General features: G+C 46.4%; 1 protein-coding gene across 3 annotated transcripts in view; it reads right to left on the minus strand.

Moving 5' to 3' along the window:
- Positions 1–14,830, minus strand: part of CABLES1 (Cdk5 and Abl enzyme substrate 1) — a 114,273-nt gene that overhangs the window by 63,639 nt on the left and 35,804 nt on the right. For 2 of the 3 annotated variants that reach the window (XM_049620363.1, XM_049620362.1), the window contains exon 2: positions 2,386–2,457. In XM_049620363.1, coding sequence (XP_049476320.1) covers positions 2,386–2,457 — 72 coding nt within the window. Of the gene's footprint in view, positions 1–1,341; positions 2,006–2,385; positions 2,458–14,830 lie in introns of those variants that run through there. The other variant, XM_049620364.1, reaches the window with a different exon arrangement.

Raw genomic sequence — 14,830 nt, forward strand, 5'->3', positions numbered from 1 at the left:
TAAAAACATACATTTTAAGTGATGCAAAATTAAATTAGGATAGAATTAAATTAAAAACTAATTTAATGAAAGATTAGCTCTTTCTTGTTAGCACTGATTACAGGATACACTTAATTATGCAAAAGGTTTTTAATAGATGCCTTGCAGCCATTTGTTCAATGTGCTGAGTTTAAAAGCAAGTTGGGCTAATAGCCTTCCACCCCCACAGTTCCCAAAACAGTTCAGTGTCATTACTGGTACATTCATTTCACAAAATTGGGAGCTGGAGAGGACCTTAGAGATCAATTTCCCCTCCCATTTTACAGATGGGAAAACTGAGGCCCCAGAGAAGCTAAAAAAAATGTCCAAGGCCGTAACCAGCTAGTAGAAGGATCAGACCAAGAATTCAGGCCCCCTGACTCCCAAACCAACATCCCTTCTATACCATGTCAATTTTACTTCCTAGGAATAAGTACATTTCTAAGGTAGTTATTATTTTTAATTCTAGTATAATTAACAGTGTTACATTAGTTTCAGGTGTACAATATACTGACTCAACAATTCCATACATCACCCAGTGTTCATAATTTCTAAGTGAATATTAAACTTTTTTTAAGTTCAGAAAAGTCTAATAGGGAAAATAAAGCCTTCTCAAACTGCCCAAATTCCTTTGGTTTCAGACTTGTTTTTTAAATTTTATATTTACATGAGACTTTTTGGAATTTAAGTATAGTATTCTATAAGTAAGCATTGGATAAAGTTATAGTTAAGGCAGATAAGCCCTTTTCAGTATGCTCAAACGTGGTATGGTAGGGCTGAGGGGTAGAGTGCAGAGGATCAGCCTGAGAGATTCTGAGAGGAGGGTACAGAGGTGACCAAGCAGCATGTGACCAGAAACGTGACACGTGACCAGAAACACAGCGCGTAGTTCCTCCTCGCCCTCCCCCACCCCTGCTGTAACCACCTGGAATCCCCAAGGATGCAGTAACATTTTTTTTACCTGGTTTTCCTTGACTCACAGCTATCACACTGCTTTAACCGAGGCTTCTCACAGCCTCTAGAAATACCAGGAGCTTTTTAGTGCTACTCATTGATTTCCCGTTTGTGGCAGGAGTGACCTTACCTGCCCAAATGCCAAAGCCGCTCAGTGCCACCTGAGAACCTCTCTCCTCCACTCTCGAGGATTACTCTGGACCAGAGCCAGCTCCTTAAGTGGACTTTTCATGCAGCTTTTTGTACGGCTACTTCAGGAAAGAGCTTCTCTCAACATTTAATAGTAAGGGATAGAAGAACACTTGCACCCAAGCCACATTAATCCCACAGCCACACGCTCACCCTACGATGATCCCAGAGGTTACGTACGTTTTCAGAAAGACTTCGAAAGTGGCCCGGACTTTCTCTTTGGGATGACATCACCGGCGAGACTCACAGTCACCCAATACTTTCGATCAGATCCCCCCACCTGTCTATGCTCCACATTCCATCCAGGAGGTCTGTGGACAGGACTAACCCGGGAGTGAAACCTCCGGCGGGAAAGGGAACGGCTCCAGGGTGAGACCTATGCCGGCACCCTCCCAAATGCCCGCACTCCCCTGCCATAGCCAGGGCCTAAAGGACAAGGTATGCAGACAAGGATTCCGGAAGCTGGTGCGAGCCAATGGGAACGCACGTTCTCCCGCGGGCCTCCCTCTGCGCCATCAGCCACGCATGCCCCGTGAAACCTTGGCGCATGCCCTGTGAAGCCACCGTGTTCTAGGCTGCCTCACCTCCTTCGGGAGCAGGCCAACCTAGCTCCCCTGCTGCAAAGACTAAAGGAGAAGTCCTGTGTGAATACGGTCTCCTTCACTGACGGAGGGCCAGGGGTACCAAGGCACAGAAAGGGGTTGGTGGTAAGGTGCAGGATTAGAGGAAGGAAAGCTGCCAGAGGCCTGGCACAGCTCAGCAACTGCTGTCACCCAAACACAGATGCCTCGCAAGCACCTTTCTAATCCCAATGGAAAAATCACTTTCAGCCCCAAAGAAGCCCCCAGGGCGATCCTAATTGAGTTTCCCCAGCAACTACTGATGGCACTTGCTAATGAAGTCCAGGACTGTGATTACTGTGTCACTGAACCTAAGAAAGCTGAGACAATAATGGGCTCGTCTTCATCAAGAAGCAGCTTTCAAATTGAAAAGCAAACAGCACCCAAATCCACATGCAAACTGCGCTTTTCCAATACATAACTGAGATTTAATAGTGCCCCAATGGTCCTCAGGGTTGGGATTTCCAAACTATGAGTCTGGAGATGAGGCCATTATTTAAAAATTTTAATTCTGTAGACCAAGGACAAAAAAAAAAAAAAAAAAAAATATCAAACTTTGCTGTATTGTAATGCAGGCCATTTACATGCAACAGTAAAAACTTACCTCCGTAGAGGGGCATTCTCCTCAATATCTTCCAGGGTTTCCAAGGATGATCTCTGGGAAATGAGGCGACGTCTGCAGAGAGAGGGAAAAACCTAGGAGTTAAAACTGCATTGTAAAATGGATCACACATTTCTGTAAATCTGAAACTGTTCTAAAAAATAAAAAAAAAAAGACTGGACACGAGCTATCTTAAAGAGGCTGCCATGTTCCCAGCCTGCACCCTGAATGCCAAGCCCATCTTGCCTTGCTGAGTCCTGAGCATTCTCCCTGGTTAATAGGGCCGCTTTGTGGTGATCAGGGAAGGTGGTTCTTTTATGCTGTGATTCCCTCAAAAAAGACAAGGTGCCTCTTACAGTATATAACTTGGATACTGTGTGCAGTTTTTCTAAAGCATTAGATAATACTGTTAAGTATTCAAATATCAGTTGTCTGAACCAGGTTAACTGATAAATACTAAATTTTAAAATCATGTTAAATAAAATCTGAAAATCATTAGGATGTGATTAAAAAAAAAAAGTTGTGATCTCTGGAAGACATTACTCCTTTGGGAGAGTTTCTCACACACCAGTAAGAATAGATATCAAGGCACGATTAGGCAAAATATGGACTCTTCCGGGCTGCTAAAGAATTGCAAACCATCTGCTAAAACCTCCTTAATCTAGTTTCTTTTGCCAGATTAAAATAAAAACAGGTCCTAGTTAACAGAATATCTGGTATAGGGACCAGGGTTGCATGATGGCTGGTAACTTTACAATCAATCCATTTGAACAAAGACCATCATTTCATAATAAATGGTTTGGCTGAGGAGGGTGGATAGAAAAAATCCGATTGGGTCTTTACTTTGAAAAAAAGGGACTAAAATGAGAAGGATAAGCCTATTTTATAATACATTTGATAAAATTAGGTTAAGAACATGCAGTTATAACCATGTTCTAATTTGTCCTAAAGAACAAGAAATGAAACATGTTTTAACTTCTGTCTTGTGTGTACTTTTTCTGAACAACTACCTTTCGCTTTATGTTTTACTTTTAATAAGATAATCAGAAAGGTCATTTTTGCCAACTATTCAAGGGCTTCATCAATTTTTGAAGAACCTTTCTTAATCTTTCGGTATCAAATCCTTTCTAAAGCAGTCATCTAGAACAGTCTTTGCTCTTCAACAGTAAACGGGCATTCTCTCAGACCTTCATTTGTCCGTGTGGGAGCACCAAGAGTTCTATAACGCTACCTTCAGTGTCTTCCTGACACACTGGACCTTTTGCAAGATCTGCAGTGTCACTCTGCAATTGACTTACAGTAAATTTCCATTTCCATCATATTCCCAGATTTCTAACAGTCAGCCCAGATCTGAGGCAATGGTTGTGAGGAGACAATGGTCTTAACCTGAGAGGGTCCACAGGTGCTGAGGGGGATGGGAACTGATTTTATAGTTTATAAGTGGCCAATTCATTACTAAGGGGGACTGTTGTGCGCAGCCCTATAACTGCAGGGACTCAGCTATCCCAGGGCCCCTGTGACAACACCTTGCAGCTGTGGTTTTGACCCATCTGGACCCTCAGTTGCAGCACAGCACTTCTGGGTACTAAATCTGTTTGGTGCAGAGTCCCAGGCTGGTATAGGGCAGATGCCCAGTCAGTCATACCCCCCCCCACATCACAGTTCTCGGGGATCGGGCCCCCCGCATTCCCCATCCAGAGGCAGGTGGACTTCCACAAGGACCATGCACTCGGAGTCAGACAAACTCAGATTTCAGTCCTGGAGTTCAGGGGCTTTGGATATTTAGAAAAGTCCTTAACCTTTGAGCCTCAGTTTCCTCATCTACGAAATAGGAAAAGGAGAATAACTAAGAAACAGAGAGTCCCTGGCACAGGACAAAAAATGATCAGTAGCTACCTTTTTTTTTTTTTTTTTTTTGAGAAAGAGACAGTGCGAGTGGGGGAGAGGCAGAGAGACAGGGAGACACAGAAACCGAAACAGGCTCCAGACTCCGAGCTGACAGCACAGAGCCTGACACGGGGCTTGAACTCGTGAACCCTGAGATCATGACCTGAGCCAAAGTTGGACACTCAACCAAAAGAACCACCCAGGCACCCTGCTACTGGGTTTTTCATGACACTCCAGTGCCCCCCACTGAGGCTGCACTCTGACCTGGCACCTCCCCCACCATTCCCTCACCCCAGCCCAACTGGCTAGGATTAGGCTGGCTGTCCTAGCTCTGGCCCCTCCTCCAACCCCAGTCAGTAGCCAGGGCACTCAAAATGCCTTGTGCCTGAGCCCACGCGCAGCACATGCTCCTTCAACACCTACCTATACCCTCTAAGCATAACTACGTGGCACCTTTGCTGATGCATTGGTCATCTATGAAATCAGCACCCCCAACCTTCTCACTTAACACCAGTATTCTCCTCCACAGCTAGAAGGGAGTCACTGAAATGTTTAGTCTGTTGATCTCTGGATAATGTTCTGACTTTTTAAATCAAAAGTCAAATATTAACTTAAGTATGCACTCCTAAATTGTCATTAGGCCTAATTTATATCCACAGGCAGAAATAAAGCATAGGTTTCAGATCCTGGAAATCTCAACAGATTCTGTTACACTCTGAGCCTTCTTTTGTGGAACAATATTTTCAGACGGCCAGTAAATAGACATTTTCATGTTCTGCACAATCTACAACCAGGGTGGGTGACAGAGCAACCTCAAAGCCTCTTCCCCTCCTACAATTATCCTAACAGAGGTCCACTGAGAAGTTCTGGGGTTGGCTCCTTGGGGAGCAAAGATACAACCCAAGGCCCCAGCAAAGGCCAGGCTTGTGCATTTTCTCAACACACCCTGTGCTGACCCACACAAACTATGAGCCTGACCTGTGGGGAACACAGAGCAGACCCAGGCTGGACTCCTGTCCTCAAGGAGCTCATATTCAAGGGGGAATCCATGGAACAACCTCCAAGGAATTTCATTAATAACCCCTCAATCTCCTCCAGCATTTGGGGCTGCCTCCCATGCTCTCCAAGAACAGCAAGGCCAGCACTCCAGCTGCAAATGCCAAGTGAATCCCATGGTGAACACACGAGGCCCTTGCGGGCAACGGGGACCCCACAGGCTCTCATCCAACATTGAGACCAGGGTGTTCACCCTGGAAAGATAGGTCCATTCACAAAAGCACACAATCTGATAATTTCCCTATCAAAAAGCTGCCTGTAGCTCTTCCTATACCAGAAAAGAAAGGTGCTTATTTGAAAAATAACCAAATTCAAATATATCTTTCCATACATTTATGAGGATTTTTAAAAAGTAATCTGTATGCCCAACACGGAGCTTGAATTCACAATCCCAAGATCAAGAGTCGCATGCTCTACTGACTGAGCCAGCCAGGTGCCCAGGATTTGTTTTTTAGAAGTCAATACATTTGATACTCTCTTCATGAGCTGAACAGGTATAGTTTCTCTCTCTCTCTCTCTCTCTCTCTCTCTCTCTCTCTCTCTCACACACACACACACACACACACACACACACACACACACACACACACACACACAGGAATTTAAGGTCTGGATTCCTTAAAGGGGAAAAAAAAAATCCCCAAACCCAGATATGCACTTGTTCCTCTAAATTCAGTGGATGTGACTCTCTTCTTCATGAATGGGACCAAACAATCTGCACTTTACCCTTGAACACCACAGGACTGACTGTGCAGGTCCACTTACATGTGAATTTTCTTTGAAAAATACCAAACGGTACTGTAAGTGTATTTTCTCTTCCTTATGGTTGTAACATTTTCTTTTCTCTAGCTTCCTTTATTATAATACAGTATATAATGCATATAGCATTCAAAATATGTGTTAGTCGACTATTTGTTATCAGTAAGGCTTCAGTCACCAATAGGCTATTAGTGGTTTGGGGGGAGTAAAAAATAACATGCAAATCTTCCACTGCGCACAGGAGTGGGGGAAGGAGGGGTAGTGCCCCTAAACCCCCATGTTGTTTAGGGTCAACTGTTTGTTTGGTTGTTTTGTTTTGTTTTGTTTTGTTTTAGAGAGAGAACAGATAAGGACAAGGGCAGAAGGCCAGGGGAGGAGGGAGTAGAATGAGAGGGGGGCAGAGAAAGAGAGAAAGAGCAAGAAAGAGAAAGAGAGAGAAGGGGAGGGAGAGAGAGAGAGAGGGAGAGGGAGAGGGAGAGGGAGAGAGAGAGAGAGAGAGAGAGAATATGAGAATCTTAAGCAGGCTCTGCGCTGAGCATGGAACATAGGGCTCAATCCCATGACCCTGCGATCATGACCTGAGCAGAAATCAAGAGTTGACACTCAACCGACTGAGCCACCAGGCGCCCCTAGGATCAACTGTATTCTTTGAGATGGACACACAGTCTGCAAAGAACATTATGGTCAAAGGCACCATGAAAACAAAAATGCAGTGCCTGCCCTTCCCACATAAAATAAGCCTTTGTTCACTGCCACAAGGGCATGTCCTGTGGTGTTAACCCAGCAGTGCTCATCTCTGCCCCTTGTTAGATCCTTTCAAGGTATGTAATAACCTCCCCCTTTGCTTTCTATCTCAGAAAGCCTGAAATGGAAGAGAAAGCTTAGGGAAGGTGGCCAAGCTTCACCAGGCACTTTTCACCCTGCAACCTGCCTCATAAACTAAGTCCATTACCATGCAAACTCCTCCTCATCAGGCACAGTTAACAAGCAGGGGTCTTCGCAGGTTTTAATGACCGAAAAAGAACACTTGGCCTTCTTAAGCAAGTAGACATTAAGTAAGAGCCCAAGCATTACGTGTGGACATGATCGAATGGGAAGAGTCCATGACTGGTCCTCAGGGCGGGTCGTCAGAACTCAAGGTTCCCTGCCCAGTCTGACGGTTATGATTTGGGGCCTTCCACACTGTCCCTTAACACTTTTGAGGCCAACGTGGCTCACATTCAACAACCGTACATGCCAGCCTCCCTAAAGTCCCCAGTATCTTTTGAACGCTGGACTCTGTCTAGATAAGGAAATGCTAATTCATGACAAGACTGCCTATCTGGATACACCTACCTGGACCAAATTAATCCACTTTATCATTAGGGCTGATGGTTCACCGCAGAGGAAGTCACTGTGAGCTCCTGGGACCCAGGGCTGGTTATAATAAATCCACTTACACTGAAAACTTAAGGAAAGGTCACTGGGAGAAGAGAAAAAAATCACACAGAAAAACAAGTGACTGGGCTAACAGGGGACTGGACAAGGGAAGACCCAGGGCCAGGATTCTGAAAGTGTCTTTTAGGCACCAAAATGTCAGCAGCTCCACTTTTAGGGCAAGAGCAATGACTACCCACACAAACTGATGGGTGGGGTAAGTGGGCCCAGCTGCCTGGCCATCCTCAAAGGCTTGACCATACCTATTGCCAGCCCAGCCAGCAGTGATTCTGGGGACCCCAGGAGAGTAAGGGGCAAGGTGGGAGCCGTGCCCGGGGCATCTTCATCAGAGCTTCTGGAAAAAGGGCATCGCTTCTTAGCACAGTAAGCAGAGTGTCTCAGAGAGAGAGAGAGAGAGAACGCTGATGTGGGCAGGGGGGCAACTGCCCAAAGAACCTCACCAGAGCTGGACTCTGGGCTCGCTGCCGTCCCTGCTGATCGGTGAGGCCAGGCAGGGTCATCCTGGGCCAGATGATCAAGGCCAATCCCCCTATGGGGTGACCTGAAGAAGCAGCTTGGCCCAAAAGCCAACATCAGGCAGAGGGCACCACAGGGGACAGCATGTGACCCTGACAGGACCAGCATTTGACAAGGAAAGTGGCCCCTGGCCTTAGGCTCAGTGTCAAATGAGGAAGTAAGGCTGGATCAGTGCTCTCTCCCTTGACTGCCACCGGAACCCTGGGGCCCATTAAAAATCTGAGATCAAAACATGAGCTTTGAGAGCAAGAAGGGACGTACGCCATCTGGGCCAACCAATGCTATCCTAACAAAAAGGCAATTTCCTCTGTGGCTCCAGTTTTCCCCCACGTAAGGAGCCCCCTTCCTGGCTATAAGATGGGCCACTGGCAGGCACAGTTATGTCTTCACACGTGTGAAGAAGTGAGGGCATCACGGATACTTGCTACACAGCTAATGGGCAAGCTGAGGTCATGGCTACCTCAAATCCATTCAGACAGTTATTATGACCCAAAAAAGGAAAAACACAACAACCATAAAAATAACCTATTAACATGGTCACAAGACATGTGCACACTTGTAATTTATTTGCTTTGTTACCTATGTCTCTATCTCTCTCCCTCAGACAAAACTGAACCACACTAGACAATGGGCTGGCTTAGGGAAGGGACCACTTTTGTGGCCTAGGGATGGAGCATGTTCAGCAAACAGTAGGTACTCAGTTCAGGCTGGCTGAATGCAACGACGAACTCCATCAACAGGCAGGTGGGTTCTTATGGACTTTTCCCAGAAAGCACCTGACCTTCCACTCAATGCTTTTCTATGCACAACTATTGGTAGGCTCTTCCTATTCAATATATGAATTCCCAGGCTGGTCAACAGAAGCCAGAAGTCACCCTCAGGAAGCTTTCCAATGCCTCACTGCAACAGGAAGTAGAGGGAGACAGCAGACGCTCATCTAGTGGGACGGTGGGAAGGGAGAAGGGACAGCTGGGCAGTTGGCAGGTAGAAGACGTGATGTTTAAAATGAGTTTCTTCTGTTTGAGCTTATTAAACATTCGTTTTCCCAAGTGGAATTTGTACTGCTTTTGTGACTATAAAAGTAATATATCTCACTGTAAAAAAAAAAAAAAAAAAATCAAATCAGGAAATGTATGAAGTAGAAACTAAGAAATGAAAAGCAAACCCCAAGGGCCAGAGGACACTCTTTATAAGTCTGGTGTATGTGGGGGCGCCTGGTGGCTCAGTCAGTTAAGCATCCGACTTTGGCTCAGGTCTTGATCTCACAGTTGGTGAGTTCAAGCCCCGCGTCGGGCTCTGTGCTGACAGGTCAGAGCCTGGAGCCTGATTCGCATTCTGTGCCTCCCTCTCTCTCTGCCTCTCCCCCACTCACTCTCTCTCTCTCTCTCTCAAAAATAAACAAGCATTAAAAAAACAAAAACAAAAAAACCCAAGAGTCTGGTGTATATCCTCTCAGGCTCTTTGCTAGTTCCACATCTAATTATAAATGTAAATATAAAGATTTGTCAATGATTGAAACCGTGGAAAGGAAAAGCAAGGGCAGTGGGAACGGCACTCCGCCTTGGGATAAAGCTGCAATCTGTCTCCATCACTGGGGACACTTGCGGCATCTGAGCAGGATAGAAGAATGGGAGCCAATAGGGAATCCAGGATTCTCTCCCAGGCTGGGCAGCCGTCCCTAGGGCTGGGTACCCTGTTCTCTGGCTATGGACCAGCAAGCAAGAAAGGCGGTCAGCAGAGATGGGAGGAGGGGGATCAAGGACCACCAGCGGAAGCAAGAAGCAGGGCTCCAACCTCACCTCGAGGCCTGATCCCGATGTCCACAGGTTCACAATGTCAACCTGTGGGTGTGGGAGCAGTGGTCTGAGACATTTCTGGGGTCTCAGAAAACTCTGAAGACTATCAGGATACAGACCCCCTTCCCCAGGTAAAGCTGGTGGTACCCGGCTGCGGGCAAGGAGACAGGGCTGGATATGAAGTCCCACTTCAACCAAGAGACTACGGGAGCCTTCATCTCCTAGTCTCCTTTTCAGACTTAGAGTTCAAAGCTTCCAAGGGGCCCAATTAGGGCCCAGCAAGAAAAGACAGGGAGCCCACTAGCCTAGAAACTAGCTGACCTTTTTAGCAGATAGAAAATCTCTGTAAAATGTCCTGAAATCCTACCCTGTTTTCTTGTATCTCCACATCACAGACATATTCTTTTGTTCTAAAAATAGCGCTCAGCTCATGCAGAAAAGGTGTTCTTGGAAAGCAGAGTCTAAATCTATAATTGGTAAACTTATTTACTACGGGAGCCTACTACTTAAAGGAACCCTAAGGAGAAGAACCTCCATATATCCAAGAATTACACTTTCATTGATATCTTTTGTGAAAATGCTGGTTTTCACACACTAGGCTCTCTGAAAGCCAAGTGCACCTCTAACATGCACTCCCTTCATTTCTCTAACATAGCTCTGAGTTGTTAACACCACGACATCATGAGCTTACTCTCCAGATTCAGCAACTAAGTTATGATAATTTCGTTCATGATTTGGCAAATGTCAAAGTCAAGATTCCAGATGCTCCTTTAGCAGAAGTCAAATTAGAGTGTGCTCAGTGAAGAAGCAAACTTCTTCTCCACCAATACATATGTGTTCACAGATGAAGAAAGAAAAGTCAGCTGTCGCCTCTTTTTTTTTTTTTTAACTTTTTTTTTTTTAACGTTTACTTATTTTTGGGACAGAGAGAGACACAGCATGAACGGGGGAGGGGCAGAGAGAGAGGGAGACACAGAACTGGAAGCAGGCTCCAGGCTCTGAGCCATCAGCCCAGAGCCCGACGTGGGGCTCAAACTCACGGACCGCGAGATTGTGACCTGAGCTGAAGTCGGACACTTAACCGACTGAGCCACCCAGGCGCCCCAGCTGTCACCTCTTAAAAGAAGCTACATCCATAGTCTTAGAGCAAAATTGGCCTTAGCTTTAGCACAAAGACATGTTTCTTAGAGCCATGCTTAATTCTGCTTTCCATGGATCTAAAGCATTGTCCAGCAGCAAAGGTGGTGATGGACTCAGCGTGGCCCTTACGTGCTCACCTGGCAACGGCTGCCTGTCAGACTGTGGAGGAAATCCCAGAGGAGAGCCACGAAATCTGCCATCACGGTGGCAGACTAGCTGGGCCCGGACACCAGGCTGGGGTGATCCACCAACACCCTACTGGGCCAGTCAGTCCTTGCAATGCCTGTGAGCAAAAGGCACACAGTTGGCTTGCCTGTGCAAGGAAAAACCTCCTTTGCCCATAACAGCTTGTGTGCCTAAAGCCAGATCCATACCCCATACCTGGAATACAGACAGAAACATGCAACCCCCCTCCCCCCGGCAGATCATGGAAGTCTTCCTTGCAAAAGAAGGAAAACAGATTATCTTAAGAAAAGGAAGAATGGAAACAGACTTTCAAAGTGGCTATGTTTTAAACCTTGGAGCTGATGAATCAGGCAAAAATCAGATTTTAAAATCCATCCACTAAGTGTTGCAATCAGCTTGTTCAAATAAGATCTGTTTCTACGTTTTTATACGCAGGTCAAGAAAGCAACTTTAAATGTTTCCAGAGAATACAAAGGCACTGGGCTTGCCTGAGTTTACTTTCGCTTCAAAGCTCTCATCAAACTCAACAAATCCTGGAAAACCAAGGTGTGAGGTCATCTTGGTATTGAGGGCTGTTCGGAGACAGACCTGTTGGCAGGATTTAGTAACCGGCCAGGTATTCACTCCTCAGAGGCCTGGGTCCACCCTGCCCACCACCACCCTAATCTTACAAAACACCCTTTCCATCATGTCATTCCCCAGTATGAAGATCCACGATGATTCCCTCTGGGGACAAGTTCAAACTGCCCTGACAAAGACAGTAGACAGGGAGGTCAGAAGACAGCAGTCTGACACAGCACACTGGCTACCGAAGGCACTGGTCCAATCTCCTGGGACATCCTCCAGGTATCAGGAAATAAAAGGGCCGGCCAGGGCCACAGGCTCAGTGACAGTGCTGCATCCTAATCCGGGCCCAGCCCCATCCTGGAGGGAAGGGAGGGGCCTTGCCCTGCAGCTGGAGGGAACAAGGCGGCCAAACGTGCAAAAGCAAAAACCAAAAGCAGGCTTATAGGTTGAAAAGAAAAAAAAAATTAGGATCCAGAGAGGTTTGGGGTTTGTGTGGCTGAGAGATAAGTGATGCTGTCCTTGCTACGAAACATGCTGGATACCAATGAGGGGGTGGTGGGGAGACAAGTGGGGACCAAGCCCCGACAGGTTGAGGGTGGGAAAGAGACACGAGCAATGGAAAACGACTCTAAAATAAAAGGGTTGGCTTCAGCCTGGAAGAAAAGAGCTCTGTCAATCTAATAACCAGTGCAAGAAGCACAGTGCCAACTCACATATGTTCTGGATAGCCTTCAGAATTCAAGCCCTCAAATCCAGGTGTTCTCTGCAGAAGGGATTCCCTGAGCCAGGTGGGAAGGGTGACTGGGAATCCAGCACCCGGTCCAGAGTTTAAGGCCAGCACAGACTAGGTACAGAGTACAGGGGAGACAAGGGAGGGCATGAGTGAGCTCAAAGGAGAACCGAGATTTAACTGGGAAGACACAACCAGACTATTGTGGGAGAGTCAAAAGGTAAACTCAGAGTGGATTTCTCAGACACATGCCTTACCAGGGCTGAACAGGATGGGCCACCAGGTAAGTAAGCACAAGACATAGAGGGATGCTCTGAAGCAAAGTCAGGGAAGAACCTATAAAAGGAGCCAGGAAACAGGCCCCCGATAAGACGGACAGGGTCGGTTCCAGGAGGAGCTGGACCAGATGGGTGGGGCTGGGGTTGGCACCACATAAGTGTGTGTGCAAGCACACTCGTGCAGCATTTCCTTCTGACACCAGAAGAACAGACAAGGTGCAGGAACACTGCAGGGCTTCGGATGGGAGAGGAGGGTGCAGATGCAGAGGCTGGGGTTGTTTCCTCAGAAAGAGGCTGACTGTAACCGTTTCCTGAGCCTTCTGAAGGCCCACGAGCACCGAATCGCGTCTGATGGACGCGTGGCCTCCACTCATCTCAAGCCTCTTCAGGAAGCGTGTTTCATCCCAGACCCTCTTCTCTGCACTCAGGACGGGGCCTTCTCTTAAATACTCCACGCTGACAATGGCCTGGGCATGGGTGACCGCACCTTTCTTTCCCAATCACTAGGAGGACTTACTGGTCCCTTTGCAAGAATGCCTATGCAGGCGAAAGACTTTCTAAGCCAGATACATACATATTTTCCATTCAAAAGCAAAATAAGGGCTCTCTACGCCCGGCTCTGTGGGGTCTGCCACACAAAGGCTGGGGTGCACACACTCCAGGAGAAAGCCCAACTCTGCCGACAGGTGCACTCTTCTCCCAGGCGCCCCAGTTCCGGAAAGGTGAGAGGTCAACGGGAGCTAACTTAATTAGAACCAGCAGGAAGTCAGGCAGGCTGGTTACTTCCACATCAGTATTTAAGAAGACCTTTAGGAGGCTGCCTTCCAGCATAATCGCTCCCCTGAGTTTCTCCCTTGGTTTCCAGTTTGACCTTTCCCTGTTCCAAAGGGCCTTCAGTAGAAATGGATTTTGACAGCTCAGAAACAGCATGCAATTATTTATAGCAAATTCAGGATTGATGGGGTTTCATCAATCTTTATTTTCTAGTTTTTCAGATTAACCTCGGCCCACGCTCAATAGCAGTTTATGGAAACAAAGATTGATGCTTCCTTGTCCACCCGGCCCCAAAGCAATTACGTCCTTTTTCCTAACAAGGGGCCCAAGTGATCTCATTCCTTTCTGGAAGGCTTTTTAAAAATGCCTGCTCCTCCTTCACCACGACGTTAACTCCCTCTATGGAAGCTGAGAGGAACCGGGGACTTCCGAATTGGCCTCATAACAGGTTTATGGGGCAAGGAATGCCTCAAGGGTGACCAAATCTTAGTTCAACAGAAAACTCAGAATGTGCTTCACCTGCTCTTCATCCTTCCAAATCCTACAGGTGCGGAACCACCTGCTCTGTGAAGCTGCCCCTGACTGTTTCGGAATTCCTACATTTGGTATCTTTACCGTATTAGGAAATACTCCTATCTAGACACTTGTAGAATGATTTCATTCTTATTTTACACCCTGTATCTCCAGACTGCCAGTACCCTGAAGACACATAACTAGGTCTTCCCTTCTTTGAAACCCCTTTAATAACTACGTTACTTTGCCATAGTAAGTACTCAATAAATGCTTAAGTACATCAGGGGCAACTGTTTGCAGCTACAGGTGGCCCACGCGAGGCAACGATGGATCTTAACTGCTCCTGGGAGTCAGATTAACATCACTCTGGGGGACTTTCCCGAGACCCTTGGCAAGCCAACAGAAGCCAAAGCCATAATGGGAATGAGGTCCAAAACCAAAGCCGAGACCTCAGAGTTTGTCAGATCACTGAGGTTCAAACTTTTGAGCAGCACATTTTTTTCAAACTGATCTATGTCAAATCCCAAAATATAAAACAAATTATAAATTTTATAAATTGACCATATAAAATGTACTTATAACTCAACCACTATTAGAGCTATTTTGATGTACAAACAATATGAAACCAGGAATTATGGATGACATTTCTACTCTTAAGATCAATCTTAGCATCTAATTTGCTTCTTTGGCCTTGGTTGTACAGTACAGAGATAATCTCAATTGACACAGATAAGTATGTGCCTATGGTAACCATTTCTAAAAATCTCAGGACCCAATTCAATTAAAAAGATGTGGCAGGTGAAGCTTAG

The sequence above is a fragment of the Panthera uncia genome (assembly GCF_023721935.1).
Source record: "Panthera uncia isolate 11264 chromosome D3 unlocalized genomic scaffold, Puncia_PCG_1.0 HiC_scaffold_8, whole genome shotgun sequence".
In the NCBI taxonomy this organism is placed as follows: Eukaryota; Metazoa; Chordata; class Mammalia; order Carnivora; family Felidae; genus Panthera; species Panthera uncia.